The sequence below is a fragment of the Pleurotus ostreatus genome (genome assembly GCF_014466165.1).
Source record: "Pleurotus ostreatus strain PC9 chromosome Unknown scaffold_7, whole genome shotgun sequence".
Taxonomy (NCBI): Eukaryota; Fungi; Basidiomycota; class Agaricomycetes; order Agaricales; family Pleurotaceae; genus Pleurotus; species Pleurotus ostreatus.
Genome location: NW_023503162.1, coordinates 1939147 through 1959020, shown reverse-complemented (window position 1 = coordinate 1959020; position 19874 = coordinate 1939147). Strand labels below are relative to the sequence as shown.

Genomic DNA, 19874 nt, shown 5'->3' with positions numbered 1-19874 from the left:
AAGACCAGGGCAACCAGGTTCGGGTAAGGAGGTGGGCGCATACAGTCTCCGTAAATCCCAGCCGCAGTATGTTAGTCCCACCGGCATCAGTGGAGTGCATCGATTGAAGTGAGAAGAAAATTGACTGAGCACCAAGCGCGATGAGGAGCGGCGGCCGGACATGAATTAATCGAGGCTGAGCTAAGGTACCCGTAGGGTGTCGTGTGAGGGGAGCCCCGACGAATATTCGAATATATTGTGACTAGTGTTGGACTGGTGTAAGTACTATCCTCGGCTCGTGTGTGATGCTGGCGTCGGGCATCGGGAACCGTCGTGCCGAAGGTGGCTTGGTCCAGAATCCGATTCGGTGCTAGATGTGCTCGTGAATACCGGACAATGTCGTTCGCTGAATGCCGCCATGTAGCTACAGTATGGAATGATGCGTGAAATTTGCTTGAATGCTGCTGAAATCTGGAATCATCCTTCACCTCGTAGGATAGATCCATCAGTCAAATTAAAAAAAGGAAGCCGGTCCTCGAATCTCAATCCAGAAGCCGGCGACCGCGTCGTCGAACGACCAAATTCAAGAGGCAAATTTTTGTCTCCATCTGGGGGGATGATAGTCCGACTCATCGCTCCTCCTCAGGACCTAGCGTTCTTGGTGTAGAGGTTCGTAAGCCTTATTGTTGCGATGCTCACGTCCCACGATGTGTCACAGCCAGGCTGCTCTGTAGGCGGACACACCCACGCCCACCATATCTGTAAAAGGGTTTCAAAGTGCAGAGTTGTGGGTGTTCTATCACACAAGTGTCGAATGGTGGGTTCCGTGAACGGAACGTGGGGGATTGGATCGAACGTGTAGGCGCGATACCTATGTGGGCGTTCCCGCAAAGATTGCTGGTAGCATTTGGGCCGTTCCGCAAATTGGAGTCTGGAGAGCACTGAGATTCGCCCAACAGCTCTCATCGAATGTATATGCCGACAACTCCAAGGTGGACAGCATAAGCGACGATTCCAGTCGCAGTCTCGAGCTCGAAGGCCATCTAAAAGTATAACGCCAGCGATCAGTCGTCGAAACGGAATAGGCACATGACAACGTACCAGAACGCGACAACTTCACCGCAATGACACTCTGTCTGGGAACCCCACCACCGTCGCGTGCAAGGCAAAAAGGCAAGAAACGAGTCATTATGTATACAGTAAAGGTTACAACTTACAACATTCTTGGTTTACTTACGATGTACAGTGAGAACTCATGGAGCTTTGGGTATTATTTCTTCGGCCGGTATACTCAAGGTTCACGAACCCACCCATTGTCCGGCATTGACATGGATAGTCTGCCCTGTGATATAATTCCTGAGCGAAAGTACCCGACAATTAGCGTCGCGTGATCGTATAGTGCACATCGTCAAGAACACCACTCACCCATCTGGACCAGCCAAAAGCACATACGTACCGCCCAACTCAACCGGCTGACCCGCACGTCCATGCAAGGGCATCTTACCCAGCTCCCAGCCCTCCATCTGCTCCGCCGGCCTGGACGCAGGCTGGAGCGGTGTGTAAAACGGCCCCGGCGCAACCGAGTTGACGCGAATGCCTTTCGGCGCGAGCTGCTTCGCGAGTGCGCGAGTGAAGGCGGCGATGGCGCCCTTGGTAGAGGAATAGTCGATCAAGGACGGCGAACCAGCGAAGCCCTAGCAGGAAGTCAGTGGCTCGTCTCGTCGATGACTTCCGTGAAAAAATTGGAAGCTATGAACGTACCGTTACGGAGGTCGTGTTGATGATCGCGGCGCCCCGCTTCATGTGCGGCACAGCAAATTTGGCCATCGCGATCATGCTGACGATGTTGCGGCGGAAAATGCTCTCTACCTGGTCCAGAGGTAGGTCGGCGATGTCGGGGACCATAACCTGGTGACTCGCGTTATTCACGAGTATATCTACGCGCCCGAATGCCTTGATATGGGAATCGACGACGGATTGCGCGGAGGTGGGGTCGTCGAAGTCGGCTGTGACGAGGTTGGCTTGACGCCCGGCCTCGCGAACCAAGCGGGCTGTTTCGTCGGCACTGGGAAGTGCATATATGTCAGCGGTAGAAAGCATGAAATACGTCGGTGGGACTCACTCAGATTGTTCTTCCTTGAGATAGTGGATCGTGACATCTGCACCTTCACGTGCGAAGAAGATCGCCACCGAACGGCCAATGCCCGAGTCACCACCGGTGATAATGGCGTTCTTGCCCTCAAGCTTGCCAGAGCCTCTATATATGCGCGCATACAACGAGGAAATTAAGCAAATTAAGCAAAGAGGTTGTATACAGGAAATCCACGCGCCTGTACTCCCAAAGGAACGGCTTGCCATTCTCGTCCCACTTCTCGAGCCTCGTATGTTCGGCCAAAGGCTCCATGTTCTTGTCTGAGCCAACACCATCTTGCGTAAATTTTTCGATAAAGGACGCGGGCTGGATGGTAGGTGTTAGTTACGGTCGTGAATCAAGAACAAGCGAGGCTACGCGCATCGTATGCAGTGATGATATCGTTCTCTTTACGAAGCTTTTGGGCTTTCTCGGACGACATTCTTACTGAAATTGGACTCCTTGGCGGGACACGATATGGGGCAGAAAGGGAACGAAGGGATTGAAGAAAGAGCGGACAACGGAGAGCATGCATTATATACTCTGGGGCGGAAGCAGCATATAGCTATAACCCATCCGTTTCGTCATCGGTAGACAAAGGACCTAGCGTAAGTGACGCAAACGCAGACTCATGTGGAGTTGTCTTCGAAGCAAGTCCAAATTAGCGCCCAGTAGCATGGCCAGCAGAGTGAACGACTCCTAGATGACAGCGGCGAAATGGATGCCTGTGGTTTGGAATTCGAGGAGTTCTGAAATGCAGGCGATAGATGTCAATGTGCCACAGCCAAGGAACGGTGCCATCGAAAAGAATATCTGGCAGAGCTCCAAGCCACACACACCGTCTACGACGAAAGAAGAATCAATCATCACAAGAACAAGTCTAAAGATCATTGAACGCATCGGCAGTGCAACTAGAGAGCAAGAAACCAATAAGCCAATTCTATTTGCCAAGACTCACAACTCTACCAATTGGCGAGTCGCGTGCAACAGCAAAAAGAGAAGGGTTAAAGGAATCCCCTGACAACACAAGCCAGTAGTGCAGCAGCAAGGTCATCGCAGCCCCCGTGTTGCAAGCAGAGCACAGAGACTAGGGGCGGCAAAAATAAGATAACCAATGAATGGGGGCGGTGCCCCCATAATAGTGGTTAAACTATTAAGAACAGATACTACACTTGATCTAAGCCAAAAGGCCAGAGTGGTAAGGATTCTGGATGTCGGAGCCCCGTATTTAAGGGGGGGGAAGTGGCACAGACCACGGCGTGATTTTGGGTGGTACGAGGAGGTTTAGCGGGGAAAGATAGGAGTTAGGCGCCGATCTTCGATCACGATCGACTAGATGTCAACGTCCATAAATTGAGATAATCCTGAGCACTAGCAGCTGAAGTGCTGGATATCCTGGATGGTTGAGGGCACAGGTCCGCCCGAAGCTGACACCTACCGACCGACACCTGCGAGCGGAAGAATCACTCTATTTGATGGACATAGGCTGGCCGCGGCCACTCTTGTTACATACATCCTAACTTCGATCCGCTGAAGAGAATATCCATGCGTCGGCCCTGAAGTCAAGGCGTATATGTACCTCCAGCACGCGTTCCTGTTTCTCCGCTCCTCCAATCTTGAAGGTTGGAGAGTCGCTCAACCCCGAGCGGTCTGTGAGATGGTCGTGCCGTGCGTACCCCTCCACATTCTGCTCGATCCTTATGCGCTGACGACGAGCGTGTTTCCCGACTTTATTAGATCTCTAGATGACTGTGTTCGTTGTTTTAATCAGGCGGGGCCGATGCGACGAACCTTTCGGTATTGTCGTACCGGCTTTGTTAACGTATGTTTACCCCTCGCCACTTGTCAGCTTTCCCTTTACTGACCTCCCTGACATTCAGGTCCTACCCGAACTGTCTGTGGTTGTTACCCGGAACGGTCGAGTGGATTGTGACGGTTCAGCAGCTTAGCCAACCCTTTGCATGTTCCCTTACGTTCGTCCTCGAGATTCCTCGGGTTACAGACGTAGGCAAACACCAAACGAGTCCTTCGTTGGTTGACCGATTTACATAAAAAATTAAATATCCCAGACCACTGTGAACACGTAGAGTGCTTTGTCAATGATATATTCGACCATTCCATAGCAATCTTTGAGGACGTGAGAGTTGCAGCTTATACGCTTGACGAGATGATGCTCTGTCCTTGTTCTAGGAAGTATCCACTGACAAAGGGGTGTATGCTGTCCAACAACCCGCTACGTGAGGAGGGAGATTCAATTTCGTAACGTGCAATTAATGCAGACACAGTAGATTTAGAATGCACTTAACAATCAAATCGGCATACATAGTCGCTGTATGTGGTACATACCCTATCAGTCTTGGTCCGGTAAGTGGATTACGCTTTGTTGACTCTCCTATCTACGCCGGCCCTGAAGTCAAGCAGTATATATGCATCCCGCGCCACGCTCCGCTTTCTTCACTCTTCCCATCCCTCTAGGGTGCGAAGGTCGCTCGGCGAAGCTCTTGGAAGTGGGTGTACCGTGCGTATCCGCCTCCATATGCTACTCAGTGCTTGTGTGCTGACGGACACCCTGTTTCCCGACTTGATCAGATCTCCAAGGGCTACGCAATCGCTGTTCTAACATGGCGGGACCGACGCTACAAGCTCTTTAGCATTGTGGTATCGGCTTCGTTGGCGTAAGTCCTATCCCTCTTCTGCCCTCCCTTTACTCATAGTCTCTGCTATCCCACAATCAGGATGTCGTCTACAGCTGATGGCGTCGATTGACGCTCTGCCCTCAGGCGTTGCATTGGAAAGTCGCGCTGCTTCGGCGGCTGCGATGAAGAAGTGCGTTCGCACTGTGGGACGAGCGGATCCAAAAAATCAAATACTCCAGGCCATTGCGAATCTGTAGAATTTTGACAATAATATTCGACCATTCGCACTATACAGTCGGACGTGGTGATAATGAGATCTAAGTGAGGTGAGGGCTGCGGCAGCATTTGGTTGCAAGAGACTTCCAAGAAGTTCTGGAGTGCGAGTTTGCAACTGACTAGATAGACATGCTGAGATAGAAGACAAAATGTGGAGATAATACCTCGAATAGCGAGACAGGTGTATGGCGAGTCTCGCGGATTCGTTTCAAACCCACAGTGGTTTGGACGATATCTTTATCTATCCGTCTATCTGGCCTTGTCCTGTACGTCGTGCCTGACTCCACGTAACTGGGGTGACTGGGAGCGGGGACGTATGGGGGGTCGGCCCAGGGGCATTGTCGGGAGTTGGTACACTTGCTACGCAGGGAAGTCAAGGTATCCAGGCGTCGCGCCTGTGAGTAACGTTCTTTGGGATCGGCATAGCCGGGGGCATGGTTGAGTGCGGTCGCAGTCCTTTACTCCAACTCTGGGATTATCGGACAGATCACGGTCGTAGGTAGGGTTTAACGGGCGCAGCTGAGGTTTGGCGAAGAGAATTCTGATTCCTCTGAGGTGTTATTAAATTAAGTCTTGACTGATGATTCTCGAATTGATAGATAGGTGCTCTGATAGATACTGCAGCTACGACTTCTATACACCGTCCGAAGAAATCTGGAATACGTTGAATGTTATGCCGTTGCACGCAGGATTCAAACGCGTAGTCAGAACTATATATATATATATATATATCAGGCGAGGTATAGTACACACAATAATCATTCAATTCACCCCAAATTCTGCTCCCATCCCGCGGGCCATCCTCTGTCTAATATCCGGCGAGATATGCATCGGCATGCCGCCACCGGGAGGCATACCTACCATCCCCATCCCACCACCCATGCCGCCATGCATGCCTGGGTGCTGCTGCATCGGATTCACACCCGGCACCCCAGGATGAACGCCGACCTGGTCCATCCCTACAGCACCCATGCCCGCACCCATGCCCATGCCCATGCCACGCATAGGCGACGGCACGTCATGTTGCTGATGCTGGTTGTAGAACTGGCCCGCCTGAACAGGGTTGAAGGGCCCAACACCACCGGGAGGCGGCCCAGAAGCATACTGTTGCTGCTGCGGTTGCTGGCGCATCGGGCTTGGGCCCGCAGGAGACATCCCCACACCGACGCCGTACGGAGGGTACGCCTGTACGCCGGGGTGTCGCTGGTGCTGAGGGGTACCCACGACACCGCCATCGTGCGGCATCCCATGAGGATGCTGAGGCGCAAATTCTCGGCCTCCCGGGTCCCCTCGCATTGGTTGAGGTGTCCCCCGTCCGACGGGTTTATGTGATTCGTGGGGTTTGGGAGTCTCGTCTTCGGTGAGTTTCTTGACAGCTTCGAGAATTGGTGTCGGGTCGTAGTAAAGATCTGAGCCGTCGTCTACGAGGAATCTATGAAGAACCCGTTGATTTAAGGATATTCTGCCCAAGGTAAGCTGTATATGAACGAACGTACTGCTGTGTACCGATATCCCACTGAGGCCCTCTTTGCGCTCGAGCTGTTATAAGCATTGAGTTCCATTCAGATGCGCTTTCCTTCGACAATCCCACTTCAGAATCACACGAACCAGTCCAGAGAGAAGAGACATACGACAGCCTGTGCGAGAGCCACTGAATCATGTGTTGGTTGATATGTGTCGGCAACGATAGCTTCGGCTTTGGCTACTGCTTTGACCTGTGCACCGAGTTTCGCGCCTAGTCGTTGAGCGTTGTGTCGTGGAACTCTGACTTTGACAGTGCCGACTGGACGACCAGGAGCCATGATGGACTTGAACAAGAATTCCAGTATGGGCGCCAACATGATATGCTACCATACAACTCTAATTTCAACGATCGCGCGCGATGAGTTTCGTTACATGATCTCGAACTCCGTTCTCCCAGTCGTCCCAGCAGACGGCGAGCAGCGCGCTATGCCGCCCCTTCCCGCCGCCCCTCTCAGCCGGGACGACGATCCCCTCCTTCTCCTCCTGCAGACAAAAACTCCATCGCATCGCCGCCGCCTCGACCTTCATCCCCATTCTCTCCGCACTCCGCACTGACGCCGCGTTGCTCGTATTCGCCGTCCACTGCACGCGCCTCCAGCCCAGCCCGCCTTGCGCAGGCACCTCCAGGATATACCGCATCGCCGCCCCGATGGCGTGCGTCGACACATGCGTGCGCTGGTACTCAGGCAATACGATCACCGGCCCCAGCTCCACCGATCTCCTCATGGTCGACATCCCGAGGTACCCAATCACGCCGGCGATGCAGTCCTTCTCCTCCGCCCCCTGCTCGAGCTTGAGCTTGTCGATGATGGTGAGAAGGAGGTAGTCCGGGCTCGCTTGGAAGGGCCCCACGACATTCACCAGGAAATCATCGAGCTTGGTGAAATGGAAGGGGATGAAGCGCATCGTCTCGGGGGTTTTGGTCGCGGCGGCGTAGAAGGGGACGGCATGGACGGAGGGGATGAAGGGGACGAGCTTGATTTTTGGGGTTTGCAGAATGTCGAGGTTGAGGGGGTATGCGAAGTTGATGTCGTATGGTTCGTCTGTGGGTTCTGTGCTCACCGGTGCTGGCGGCGGGGTGGGCTTGTATAGGTTCGTGAAACTCATTCTGGGGATCCTAGTTGTCGCTCAAACGTTTTTATACGCGATGGTGACTCATTGCCGTGCAGTGCACATGATGGTCCGACTTCTTAGGGATTCATATTTAACTAGCATATTTAACTCGGCCTACAAACTATGGCACCGTTCTCTGCGTACAAACCAGTGAGATACAGCCTCCCGCTCCTCGCATCCCTCAACGCAGTACTCGATGTAGAGAACCCAGTGCCATTGCTCTGGAACAACGTCTCGACTTCATAGCTCATCACAGCCGGGGCTTTCAGACTCGCGGATATGGGTGCCTGGGTGTCGTATTCCGATCGTAGTACCGATGATGATCGCGGGACGACTGCTACCGTCCAGCTTGGAGCTACCTCAGTCTTGTTGGCTGCAACACTGACTATGGAGGGGAAGTGAGGATGGCCAGTCACAATGAGAACACCAGAATCGTCGAATGCTATGTTGTCAGGTGTGAACGGCACGGGCACTGAATCAATGCGCTTGATGGTATTATCCTTGGGTTCGCGTTGGTAGAAGTAGACCTCGCCCAATGTAGTGGAAGCAACGGCGACTGTTGATCCGTCGGGGGAAAGAGCGATGCCGTTGGCGAAGGGAATTCCAAGGGCGGCGACGGTATGTGAAAAGATGGGTTCACCTGATGGATCGAGAGGGTTGGGGATGAGTGCGACATGGGCAACCCAGCCCAACGGAAGGGCGAGGATGGATTCCGTGATTGGCAGAAACTTGCCCACCCACGCGAGGCGCCGCGTGAAGAAGTGATCGTTTGTCACGTAGAAGGAGGTGGGCGATGTGAGGGCGATGGAGTTTGGGGATACAAAGTATGGCGTGGACAAGGTGCGCAGGTAGAGGGCGATAGTTGGGTTCGAGGGGTCGACGGAGAAGTGCTCGATGGTAGTGCGTTGGCGGGCGTGGTTGACTACGAAGAGGTTGGACGTGTTCCCGGCGTGGGATGGAGAAATTTCGAGCCCGAGGGGGTGGAAGTCGTGCCCTTCCGGGTAGTTTTGGAATACCATTCGGACTGGAGTTGCGTCCTCTTGCCCCTCCTTCGACGTGAGCGTATTCAGCCAAAGCGAGCCCCTCGGTTCGGGGTCGCGCAAGGGTCCCATGACGGTGTTCCATGCCTTGCGGTTGGCGTCGCAGCTCAGGATGAGATGCCTCGTCTGCAAGCTGCCCTGGCCATTCCAGACGTCCCAGAATGTTTCGTCTTCGCAATATTTGAGGTCGTTGAACGCCGGGTCGTCCGCTGGTGCTATCGGCGAACAACTCGTTGCAAAGTCTCCAGAGGCATAGTAGCCCAAAGGAAACGCGGATTTGGTGAGGATACTGTGTCTGGCGACTCGTCCGCTGCGCCAGATGAAGACTCCCTATAGCGAAATTGTGTCAGTGGTCGGGCAATGGGAAGGACGTGTCGACGCACCAGCACAGCTGTTCCCAGCGCTAGCCAACGCATTGTGGTTTGTGGTAAACAGGTGAATTGACTTTTGCTCACGCGTGATGCATCAGGGAAGCGGCTCCCTGTAGCTCGCCCTTCGAACCGCCCGGTTCGCCGATGTAGTCTCTTTCATATAAAGTCAAGTGCGGTGCTTGGCTCGTCGGCAGGCTGCCTGGTCGACGATCATCTTCTAGTGAGATGGCGAGGGCAACGAGGAGAACGACGCCGGCGGCCCCGAGGCCGATCTGCTGACGAATGGGGCGCTAGAATGCCAAACACGCGACAACAGGAAGGCGGCCTATATAAGCATTTGTTGGTCCTGGGGGTGTTCCTGTTCTTCCCCCGCAACTACGCCCCCTCCCCGCCTCGTTGTAGCCGTACACTAGCAAAAGGCTTTAAATCCTGTATCAGCCCCCTTGTATCAGTAATTTCCTCATGTAAGACCACCTCTCCTCACTGCCCCAAGCGCTGACGCGTAGAGCGCGTCTGTCGTCGATGTTCCTCGTTTTACGCTGTTCTTAACTCCTTTGTTCGTCGTTTACTCAAATCCACGTTTTGTGCTTCTTCCCCAATTCTTCAGAAAAGCAAAGCGCAAGGCTTGACCATTTCAGAGACCTACAGTTGACCTCCTCCTGACACGCACAATCAACAAACATGCCAGAAGACGACTTTGACATCTACGGAGAGGAGGAGTGGAAGCAAGAGGTGCGTATTGACTGTATATATGCGCTTGGATATTATACTGACCGTTTGTTCGTGCTGGGTGGACTCTACAGCAAGCAGAACAGGCCAACGAGCCTGTGCAATCGCTGACAACCTCGGCCGAACCCAACGTTGGCGATAAGCGACCAAGGGACGACGACTCAGCCGACCACGGCGCGACCCCCGCCCCTGCTTCAAGGAGCAGCAGCGCGTCACAATCCAACCCCGCGAGCCATAATGGCACCACCCCCTTCAACACCAACGCACAGGCCATAGGAATGGCCGCGCAGATGCAGAGCGGAACTGCTGACTATGATGCCCTGTATATCGGAGACTTGCAATGGGTCCGTTTATCTTGTCGCCTAGTCCACATGTGTTGTGTTTCCTTTCGTCTTGTCTTAGAAGAGTCCTGTATTTCTTACCAACGTTTATTTTTTGTTTGCTTTGCAGTGGACGACCGATGAAGATCTGCGGCAAGTTGCGCTCAACGTGGGCGTCACGATTGACCACAAGGACATCACGTTTTCTGAGCACAAAGTTAACGGCAAGAGTAAAGGGTAAGGATCACTTTGGGTTGCTGGATCCACGCCAAGGCTCTGAGATACGCTCTCCTAATCATCTCCTTCGCTTAGGATCGCCTATGTTGAATGCGGAGATCCACAATCTGCACAGAAGCTGAAGGCATGGTTCGACAACAAGTATGTGGAACGACGGTTCCGTCGGTAAACACTGATGGCTGACGTCTACGCAGTGATTTCCAGAATAGAAGGGCGAATGCTACGCTAACCAATGCGGCGCAAGGCAACCCCTTCCGCACATTACCCAAAGGTGCGTTATCTACCTCCAAGATATCTGCGTTCGGCTTGTCTCATATATTCTCTTTCGTCGATGTAGAACCTCCTCCACGCGACGGCCGGGTTCAGCAACACACAGGTATGCCAGCCCAGTCTGGCCGCGGTGGGGGTAACTTCCGGGGTGGGCATAACCAGATTCCAAATAACAACATGAATATGATGGGTGGGATGCGGGGCGGGGGCATGATGGGCGGGGGTATGATGCGGGGCGGGATGATGAACGGTATGGGCATGGGTGGCGTGGGGATGATGGGTGGCATGGGCATGGGAGGTATGGGCATGGGCGGGATGAATGCAATGGGTGGCTTTGCCGGAGGGAGGGGGATGATGGGGCAAGGCCGGGGAATGGGCATGGGGCGGGGCGGAGGTATGATGGGCGGAATGGGCATGGGAGGTATGGGGAGTATGGGCTCGGGCTTTTAACTTCTTTGACTTCAGCCTCTTTGCATTCTATCATTTTCCCATTTCGAGTGTTGCCTAATTTCCTTCCAACGCATTACAAACTTCAACTCGTTCTTCTGCTCGTCCATGGTTCTCTCAGCGTAGTATATGCAGTGACCTTTTTTCCCTTCGTACTTATATACACATTTCTCCTGTTGTGTGTGTTCTGTGTACTTTCAACAACAATATTAGGATTGGGAATACTCGCTGCAGGCTAGTTTGTGTCCCATTCGCGTCATCGAGCCCCGCTCGCCGTGAAGAACTGAAGATGTGCACCGAAAAGGTCAAGTTCCTGGAGGTAGATCTTATCATACTTCATTTACCGCATCGCAGCCGTGGTCTGTACGCAGCCCTCAACACTGGCGGAGATGTCAGCGAGGCCAGTCGATCATGATCGAAGATCGGCGCCTAACTCCTATCTTTCCCCGCTGCGCCTCCTCGTACCACCCAAAATCACGTCGTGGTCTGTGCCACTTCCCCTCCCTTAAAAGCGACGCTCCGACATCCAGAATCCCACCACTCTGGCCTTTTGGCTTAGATCAAGTGTAGTATCTGTTCTTAATAGTTTAACCACTATTATGGGGGCACCGCCCCCATTCATTGGTTATCTTATTTTTGCCGCCCCTAGTCCCTGTGCTCTGCTTGCAACACGGGGGCTGCGATGACCTTGCTGCTGCACTACTGGCTTGTGTCGTCAGGGGATTCCTTTAACCCTTCTCTTTTTGCTATTGCACGCGACTCGCCAATTGGTAGAGTTGTGGGTCTTGGCAAATAGAATTGGTTTATTGGATTACCCACTTTGTTTCATTATCTTCTTTGCACTATTGGGGTATCTTCACAAGCCAAAGTATCTTGTTGTCTTCACGTTGGCACGGCGTACTGCTTTGGCGGCGTATGGTTGTATTCATCAAGTTATATGTGTTCATAGTTGTACACCATTTTCTGGAACCATTTTCAATGACTGCAAGCTACATTGGGATTGAGCTACTTTGCACAAAAGTGATACGCGAAATTGTCGAAGTGGATCTTTTCAGCGGCCCTATGCAACACGTGATCACATCGCGTTGGCCAGGAGGCGGAAGCAGTCCATCTCGATCATGTTCACCGAGGTCGCAGGTCGGCGACTACGCACTTCGACGTGAATTCCGCTGAGACTGCATCTCTCACCACAACTATCACGACATGGCCCCGTTTACGACACCCGTGCCCATGATACAGGGCCTCAAAGAGCGTGTCGACTCCGTAACTGTACAAGGTCTGGCACGACGATTGCAGATGCCTGGATATTGCTCACGTTGGTGGACTAGGGGATCGGATATACATTGGGACGTCCATTGGAAGCCTGCATGTGTACTCTTTCGACGAGTCGACCAGTGAGTGGGAATTTCGTTGATTTCTATGTGCTATGTAACATATATGCACAGTTCAGGGTGCAGCCGGCGATGTCTCGACGAGTCTGGTTGAAGTGAAGAAGGGGTTGACGCGCAGATCCATTGACCAGCTTGGCTTTGTCAAGGATGTTAATTCTCTCGTTGTTCTCTCTGGTGAGTGCAGTTGCATGCCAAGGTTAGAAAACGCTTTCTCATAGGTCGTATTGGCAGACATGGCTGTGTCACTGCTGCCCGTACCATCACTATCGCCTCCGACACCTCTCGTGAAAGCGAAGGCAGCGTTTTCATTCGCCATCCATTCGTCGGTGGAACATTCGGTGCCGGCAGGTGCGGAGTCTCCAACTGGCGCAGACTTCAGCTCGGCGCACCTTAAGACGAAGACGATACCCGTCATGGTCACGCAGCTGATCGTCGGGTGTAGGAGGAAACTGGTCATGTACTCTTGGAGGGACGGGGAGGCACAGGAGGTCAAGGTGCGTATTTTGCCTACCCCAATGACATCCATTTCGCTAGACAATACTTTAGGAAGCCCCGCTCCCTCATTCTCCCCGTGTAATCGCTTTCCTAAACTCAGAGACGTTGTCCTTCGCTTACTCCCCTACTGAACACGCCATATTCTCCATCCCCACGCTCACAGCAACCGATATAACACACATTCCCAACCCCACCGCTAGTACCGTGGTCGCTGCCACCGGTCTAGGGATGAGTGCGCTCACTGGCTTGACTGGATACATGACTCTGGGTCTAGGTGCAAAGCCGAAGCCTCTGACAGTGGCTCTGGGCAATGACGAAGCCCTTATTGTCAAAGATAGTCAGTATTTTCCCTGCTTGGTCGCAGTAAATCCATTAAATGCGCGGATGTAGATGAGGGAATCATAGTCGGTGCGGATTCCAAACCGTCACGACCTTCGAGTCTTCTCTGGCCTGCCCCTCCTGACGACATTAGTAAATTCTTCTCGTCAAATCTCATACGGTAGATATTGAATATTTATCTAGCGTTCATCAAGCCATATATTCTGTCCGTTCTTCCGGCAGGTACTGTTGCGGACCCTCGTTCGTCGCCGGCTGCTACATCCACGAGCACTACCACGACTCTACAAATATACTCCTCCCTCTCCCTTACTCCCACTCAATCTCTATCCTTCCCCTTCGTTCCATCAGACACTTCGACCACGTCCGTTGCCCCGGCGACCAGTGTACCACAACCTAATGCCACAGTAAGGCTACTGACTTCCTTGCAACCGTCCAAGGCCCCTGTTTTCTTTGTAACCACACCTGTCGACCGAGCTGCAGCGACTGCCGAGGGGAGCACGCTATGGGGCTTGACCATGAGGCCTTGGGCAGAGCAGGTCGACGAGATGGTGTTAGCAGGGCAGTATCGAGATGCCCTTGGCTTACTGAAGAATGTAGACGATGCTTTGCTTCCTGACAAGGTGCGCACTTTACGTCTACATTTTTTAATTCTACAGCATTCATGTACTACGCAGCCTAAACGCATCACTCTGATCCGTGCTTTGGATGCAGTTACGCTGTTCCGAGAGGGCAAATACGACGCCGCCATAGACACATTCGCAGAGTTGAACATCAACCCCGCCAAAGTGGTAGCGTTATTCCCAGAAAGCGTGGCTGGGAGGTTAGCAGTACCCGAGGAGGGCTGGATACAGTTGTTTGGCGGCCCGCCTCGAGTCGACGACGCGTCTTCGGTCAAGTCTCGGGATTCCTCTAAACAGGCGAAGGGCTCACCGGTGGTCAGTGATGAAGATAAGGACCCCGATATGAGCAATGCTGCCAAGGATCTGCTCGATCGAGTTGCAATCCCCTCTTCCGGGAGCATAAGAGGGAGGTTGAGGACAGGCCTAGGGGCGTTCATGCCACAAAGTGCCAAAGATGACGACACGGCGTCCATCAATAGTAAACCCCGGGCTAGCGTGAATGGTGAAGCCCCATGCTCAAATGGTGTCCCCACCCACTAACACCGTCCATTTCCAGATGATTTCCGCCGCTCTGTGGAGACACTTGTTCGCTACCTCTCTGATCACCGTCCCAAAGTTACCGCTGCGCTGGAAAGTGTAGGCATTACGCCTGCTAACCAGTCGCATGATACGCCCAGGCTATCGGAGGTTCTGGTCGAGGAGCTGTACGCTCTCCCTAACGCGCCGCTGTCAGCCTTGACTCCAGAACAGCTCCTTCGCTTCGCGCAGATAGTCGACACGGCGCTGTTTAAGAGTTACATCGTGATTCGACCGGGCTTGTTAGGTCCCTTGTGTCGCGTGCCTAACTGGTGTGAAGTGGATGAGGTTGAAGAGGAATTACGCGCGCGAGGGGTAGGTGTTTACCCGTTCTTTTCTTCTTTGTTTCGTATGGTGTCTGACGAGCATCAGAAATTTAGGGAGTTGATAGATTTATTCCACGGTAAGAAGATGCATGCGAAGGCATTAGCATTACTGCGACAGTACGTTATCACACTCTGTTTAGGCGATGTGCGACTGATCGCTGCCTAGGCTCAGTGAGAACGAGGAAGATATGCAGGACAAGCTCGGCCCCTCTATCACGTATCTGCAGAAATTGGGGCCGGAGCACATCGAACATGTCTTCGCTGCTTCACGCTGGATATTTGAACAGGATCGGGACCTCGCCTTCGACGTCAGTTTCCTCGGATTTTCTTCTTTCTATTCACCGTTAAGTACCACGTTTACTCATAGATCTTCACCTCTGAGGATGTGGAGCTGCCCCGCAAAGATGTTGCAGACCATCTGGAAAAGATTGATCCTTTAGTCTGCATACGCTTCATCGAGTATCTGATTGAAGAACGCGAAGAAGAGTCGCATCAATTCCACGACCGCCTAGCGGAGTTGTATCTTAGGACGACTTTGATAGCGAAGAAGCGGCAGGACACTAGTACGCTTTCCTGTCGTCTATGTTGTACGACAAATCCCAATGTTGTTCTGATTTTAGGGCTGCAAGACGAAATGTATTCAAAGCTCCTGCACTTCATCGACACCACCGATCATTTCCGGATAGACTGGTTTTACGGCGTGATCTCATCAGAGGGTAGGCCTTCGCGGGACTTTTTTCAGTGTAGATCATGCTCATGTTCCGCTAGACCTATACGAGGCCCGCGCCATACTCCTTGGCAGGATGGGACGCCATGATCAGGCCCTGGGACTTTATGTCTATCAGTTACACGATTATATCAAAGCAGAGGAGTACGTACGCCCTTCAAGTCCGAGTTTGCTTAGCTCGGTTCTCACAGTATATATTTCCAGGTATTGCAAGCGTGTGTATAAACCAGGCTCGGAAACGGATGGCGTTTTCCTCACACTACTCCGCATTTATCTTCGCCCAACGGCGCAGCTGAGCAGGGAGCACGACTTGTTGCAGCCAGCCCTAGACCTCATCGCACGGCAGAGCCCGCGTTTGGACGCGGCGGAGACTCTGCAGCTTCTCCCCCCCTTGGTGACGGCACAGGACGTTGGGAGGTTCCTGAAGGATACGCTTCGCGCACCCGTTTTCGACACTCAAGTTGTTCGAAATATCAGCAAGGCTCGGAATGATCATTTGTCCAGGCAACTGATGCATCTGCAGTCAAAGAGAGTCAAGGTTACCGACAGTAGAATGTAGGTTTCGACGACGGTGCTATTCTCATCACATTAACGTACCATTCATTCCAGATGTCCTCAATGCCATAAACGCATTGGAAACAGTGTTATTGCAGTCCACCTTCCTCGGTGAGTGTTCACCATTACTTACCCCTTGTTTCTGGTCTCCTTAACGGCGCAACAGGGGAGAAGTCACTCACTACCAATGTCGTGATGCATTCTCCAAGAAGATATCGGCATTGAGACGGTGATACTCTGGTTTATTCTGCGACTATTACCCTATCTGCTTTATTAATTTGTACATTTTGGGTTTGGAAATCTGCGTGCAATGTTCAATGAATGTCTATGGTGTCTTACAAATGACTACTTAATCTACTTTTCACAGCTTGATACATACAGATAATGTTACATCTAATAATGACAGTTCGCGTCCATTGTTCACAAGTAAGTCCTTCGCTTGACACTAGCTACTGCTTCCTTCACCAGGGGGAGCCATGCAGTAACCTTGCTGATCTCGTCTATGGAGCCGCCAAGGCTAGCTTCTATTTTTCGAAGTAGTAGTCTGCGGATAGCGCGTACGTCTTCGTCGTCGTTTTCGGTCAAAGTTGCCGCTAGTGACACACAGGAGGAATTGGGAGATGAAAGACAGGATGGCGGCGTGGGTGCCGTAAGATAAGAGGAAGAATTTGAATGAACGTAATTTGGGGAGTGTCCTGCCAGAGATAACGCTTGTAATGCGTCGACAGCGGTTTGGCGTTTCTGCAAAAGGATAATATGGTTAAGAGTGTGTGGGAGGGACGCTATAATGGCACATACTTTGATTGCTCTGTCAATCACCCGCGCGGTCCTATTGATAGAATGGTTGGCAGCAGTCAGGAACTGCTCGGCCTATTAATGAAGATAGTGAGCTTCAAATATATTCCAGGGGCAGGGGATTACTTACCGCTAGGAGAATCTCCTCGATCTGATGTAGGTCCTTTCTTGACGCGTCAAGAACGACATGAGACATACGTAAGGGCGTATTGCGCGAATGTATATGTCCATCTTCGTCTGTGGCCGACTCTGAGGTAACTCTAGGAGTCAGCTGACAAGCTTTCGTGTCGATTGTCAATTGTTGCTTGAAGGGAGGACGAGACACTTTAATTGTTTCGATGTCTTTCTTCTTGAACCAATGTTTCCATGCCCGCTTGAAGATGTTTGCGGTCTTCTCCTCGGTACAATGAGACTTGACAGCAGCAATGGAAGATGGGTCCCACACTTGACTCCCAATGATAGCTTCTTCCTCGTCTACCAAAGTAGCCAATCGAACAGAAGGCACAGTGGGCGAGCCGGACAAGGAGCGAAAGAATGAAGGCGAGCGTTGCTGACTCTCTTTTGTCGCAGATCGGATGAGATCAAGGCAAGCGTTTTGGATAGCAATGGAACACGCATCCACGGGCTTGCCGGTAGTTGACATGGGAGAACATTGCCCAGACGTTTGCGGAGACGACAGCGTAGTGGAGACAACTTGCACATGTTCTCCGTCTTCAGACGCAACGGCAGTGGCCTGAGAGTCTTGGGAATCGCGGAAACGGCCACCGAGGACGTGAATAGGCTGTAGACCCTGCTGTGCGAGTTCGCCGTCTACAGAACCACTGACTTTATCAAGCATAGCGCCGATACGAGCCACCACAATTCGAGCTTCATATAAGTCTTTCATAGCGTCATCCGCTCGGCCACGATAATTCTGAAGGATAACTTGACCGAGGGCCTGGGACTCGGCAAGAGCCTCGGAGAGGGCAGAGACGCTGCTGGCATCGGGAGCATGCTGCAAGGTGGGGCAGGTAAATCGTAAATGCGCGATCAGCTTGTGCGAAGATAGGGCAATATCATCATCCGCAACCAGGAGCTCATTGTCGCGGACCGAGGACCTCTCATTCGAGAACGAAACGATCGAGGTGAGAGATGCCGTCGGCCGAAGCGCGCGAACTGTGCGGTTTGAAAGGGATGAAACGGACCGCAGCCTGTCACAGTCGTCCCCAAAAGCTACACGGAACTCCGGTTTGGCAACTTCTAATGCCGTCAGCCTAATAATTCGTGTGAGCATAAGAAACTTGAGGAAACACAGTATTTGGTTAGTACTTACCCACGAGAGTTCCTAAACTCGCGAATGCTGCCGGTCGTGTCGCATTCCAAGAAGCCCATTAAGATGTCGATGCATGAGCCATGCTCCGCAGCAATGTGGATGCAAGTTTCGTCATTCTTATCGCGTGCTGAAAGAGGGGCCTGGAGATCACGGATGAGGTGAATAGTGAATTGGTAAAGAGTAAGGGAAGGGTCCGGGTCTTCTTCTGAGAGGCCGGCAAAGTGGGCGAGACAGTGGAGGGGGGTGTAGTGCTCCTTTGTCGTGAATAGGGAGACGTCGGCGCCTGCGCAATAGAGAGAATCGAGGACGGCAATCGACAATCGCTCGGCTGCTGCACAACGATGGATGGGGCTCCATCCTTCCCGGTCAGGATAGTTCACGAAAGGAGGTGTTGAAAGAGAGGGAGATAATGGGAACAGTAAAGCTTGTACAGATGATGCGTCTGATGCAGATATACATTGAACAAGAGAATGTGTGAGTTGCAAGAGGGAGTCCTTGGTAGAAATGACAGATGGTGATGATTGCTGAGAACAAGAGGAGAGAAATGGTTCGCTTAGTGAGAGCAGATGATCGGAGGCGGATAGTAGACGTGAACGACCGGGGTGCTATTGTACATGTTAGGATGAGGGATCATTTGCAAGAGGCTATAACGTCTACTTACGCGACTCTCTCTTAGCCTATGTTGGCGAAGGGCTAGTTCACATTGCCAGAGCGTTGAGGGGTGAGAGAGGGAGAACTGAACGGACGTGCGGTGATTTTTGTCACGGAAATCTGGTCTAGCGCCATGAGAGAGCTAGTCAACGGAATAAGCATGGCGCTACGAGGGATATACAGCACGAGCTTACAAGAATTCGCGTCACCTCCTGGTTGCCGTCTCGTGCAGCGTCTGAAGGAACGTTTGTCAGGCAAAGAATCTATACCAAGGAGCGTGCCAGTGCTTACACATGAGAGGAGTAGCGGCGTGCGAGTCCATGCCGTTGACGGAAACTGTCTCTCGACTGCCTTCGAGTAGACATTCTACCGCCTGAGGCGAGTTAAGCCACGAGGCCATACCTAGAGGGGTCACGCCGTTGAACGCGCTCTGCGGGGCATTGAGAGTGTATAGCGACACGTCGGGATGTTCGATGATTGTCTGAATGACCTTCATACGCCCGAGCGTCACAAAAGACGCGTCAGACGCGTCGACTTCTTGCCAACTGAGGGCGTATTTGAATTAGTGAGGGTTAATGGACTTGGATATGTCACACACCTTTCACCAGCGACAGCGCACATCAGCACTGTACGGCACAAGTCGTCGAGCGCGTTGATATTAGCCCCCATTTCAAGAGCCTTATGAAAGCCATCTGCGTCGCCCCGTAATGCAGCTTCGTGCAGTCCAAAGGAGTGTTGATGATGGTCCATCGTCGATATCGTCGAGAGATGTGATACGAGGGAGGGTACTAGAGATGTTCTACAGGAGAGATACAAGTGTGGGGAAAGAAGGTTCAGGTTATAAGGCCAGGAAATAGGAAGCTAGAAGAGTCGTGTGTGATCGGGTGGTGATTTCGCGGAATTTGATATGTTTTCTTTTGAGGTGATTTCGAATTCGTCGTGTGAGAGGAGGGATATTGTTCGTCGTATACAGTGAGCGCTCCCTCGAGCATTAATGTACTCGAATCCTCGTGC

At 52.3% G+C, this 19874-nt stretch overlaps 6 protein-coding genes across 6 annotated transcripts; 2 read left to right on the top strand and 4 right to left on the bottom strand.

The window, feature by feature from the left end:
• Window positions 1–1277: 1277 nt before the first annotated feature.
• On the bottom strand, window positions 1278–2552 carry PC9H_009907 (uncharacterized protein; the record flags this gene model as incomplete). The annotated part of the gene is made up of 6 exons (XM_036779404.1): window positions 1278–1335; window positions 1405–1673; window positions 1741–2044; window positions 2102–2236; window positions 2310–2437; window positions 2493–2552. The coding sequence occupies 6 exons, from the start codon at window positions 2550–2552 to the stop codon at window positions 1278–1280; spliced, it is 954 nt and encodes a 317-aa protein (XP_036628793.1).
• Window positions 2553–5784: 3232 nt separating this feature from the next.
• Window positions 5785–7653, bottom strand: PC9H_009906 (uncharacterized protein; the record flags this gene model as incomplete). The annotated part of the gene is made up of 4 exons (XM_036779403.1): window positions 5785–6454; window positions 6519–6598; window positions 6654–6869; window positions 6919–7653. The coding sequence occupies 4 exons, from the start codon at window positions 7651–7653 to the stop codon at window positions 5785–5787; spliced, it is 1701 nt and encodes a 566-aa protein (XP_036628792.1).
• A 110-nt stretch (window positions 7654–7763) lies between these two features.
• On the bottom strand, window positions 7764–9115 carry PC9H_009905 (uncharacterized protein; the record flags this gene model as incomplete). The annotated part of the gene is made up of 2 exons (XM_036779402.1): window positions 7764–9029; window positions 9083–9115. The coding sequence occupies 2 exons, from the start codon at window positions 9113–9115 to the stop codon at window positions 7764–7766; spliced, it is 1299 nt and encodes a 432-aa protein (XP_036628791.1).
• A 636-nt stretch (window positions 9116–9751) lies between these two features.
• Window positions 9752–11076, top strand: PC9H_009904 (uncharacterized protein; the record flags this gene model as incomplete). The annotated part of the gene is made up of 6 exons (XM_036779401.1): window positions 9752–9802; window positions 9874–10143; window positions 10250–10356; window positions 10432–10497; window positions 10551–10627; window positions 10694–11076. 6 exons carry the CDS (start codon window positions 9752–9754, stop codon window positions 11074–11076), a joined length of 954 nt encoding a protein of 317 aa, XP_036628790.1.
• A 1200-nt stretch (window positions 11077–12276) lies between these two features.
• Window positions 12277–16335, top strand: VAM6 (Vacuolar morphogenesis protein 6; the record flags this gene model as incomplete). The annotated part of the gene is made up of 16 exons (XM_036779400.1): window positions 12277–12349; window positions 12402–12467; window positions 12519–12638; window positions 12696–12958; window positions 13011–13296; window positions 13350–13430; window positions 13482–14420; window positions 14475–14809; window positions 14867–14937; window positions 14987–15128; window positions 15188–15395; window positions 15450–15536; window positions 15589–15691; window positions 15752–16102; window positions 16157–16213; window positions 16269–16335. The coding sequence occupies 16 exons, from the start codon at window positions 12277–12279 to the stop codon at window positions 16333–16335; spliced, it is 3249 nt and encodes a 1082-aa protein (XP_036628789.1).
• A 187-nt stretch (window positions 16336–16522) lies between these two features.
• PC9H_009902 (uncharacterized protein) lies at window positions 16523–19610 on the bottom strand (the record flags this gene model as incomplete). Its single annotated transcript, XM_036779399.1, has 8 exons — window positions 16523–16843; window positions 16901–16972; window positions 17028–18150; window positions 18210–18814; window positions 18871–19002; window positions 19055–19095; window positions 19152–19405; window positions 19459–19610. 8 exons carry the CDS (start codon window positions 19608–19610, stop codon window positions 16523–16525), a joined length of 2700 nt encoding a protein of 899 aa, XP_036628788.1.
• Between the last annotated feature and the right edge of the window lie 264 nt (window positions 19611–19874).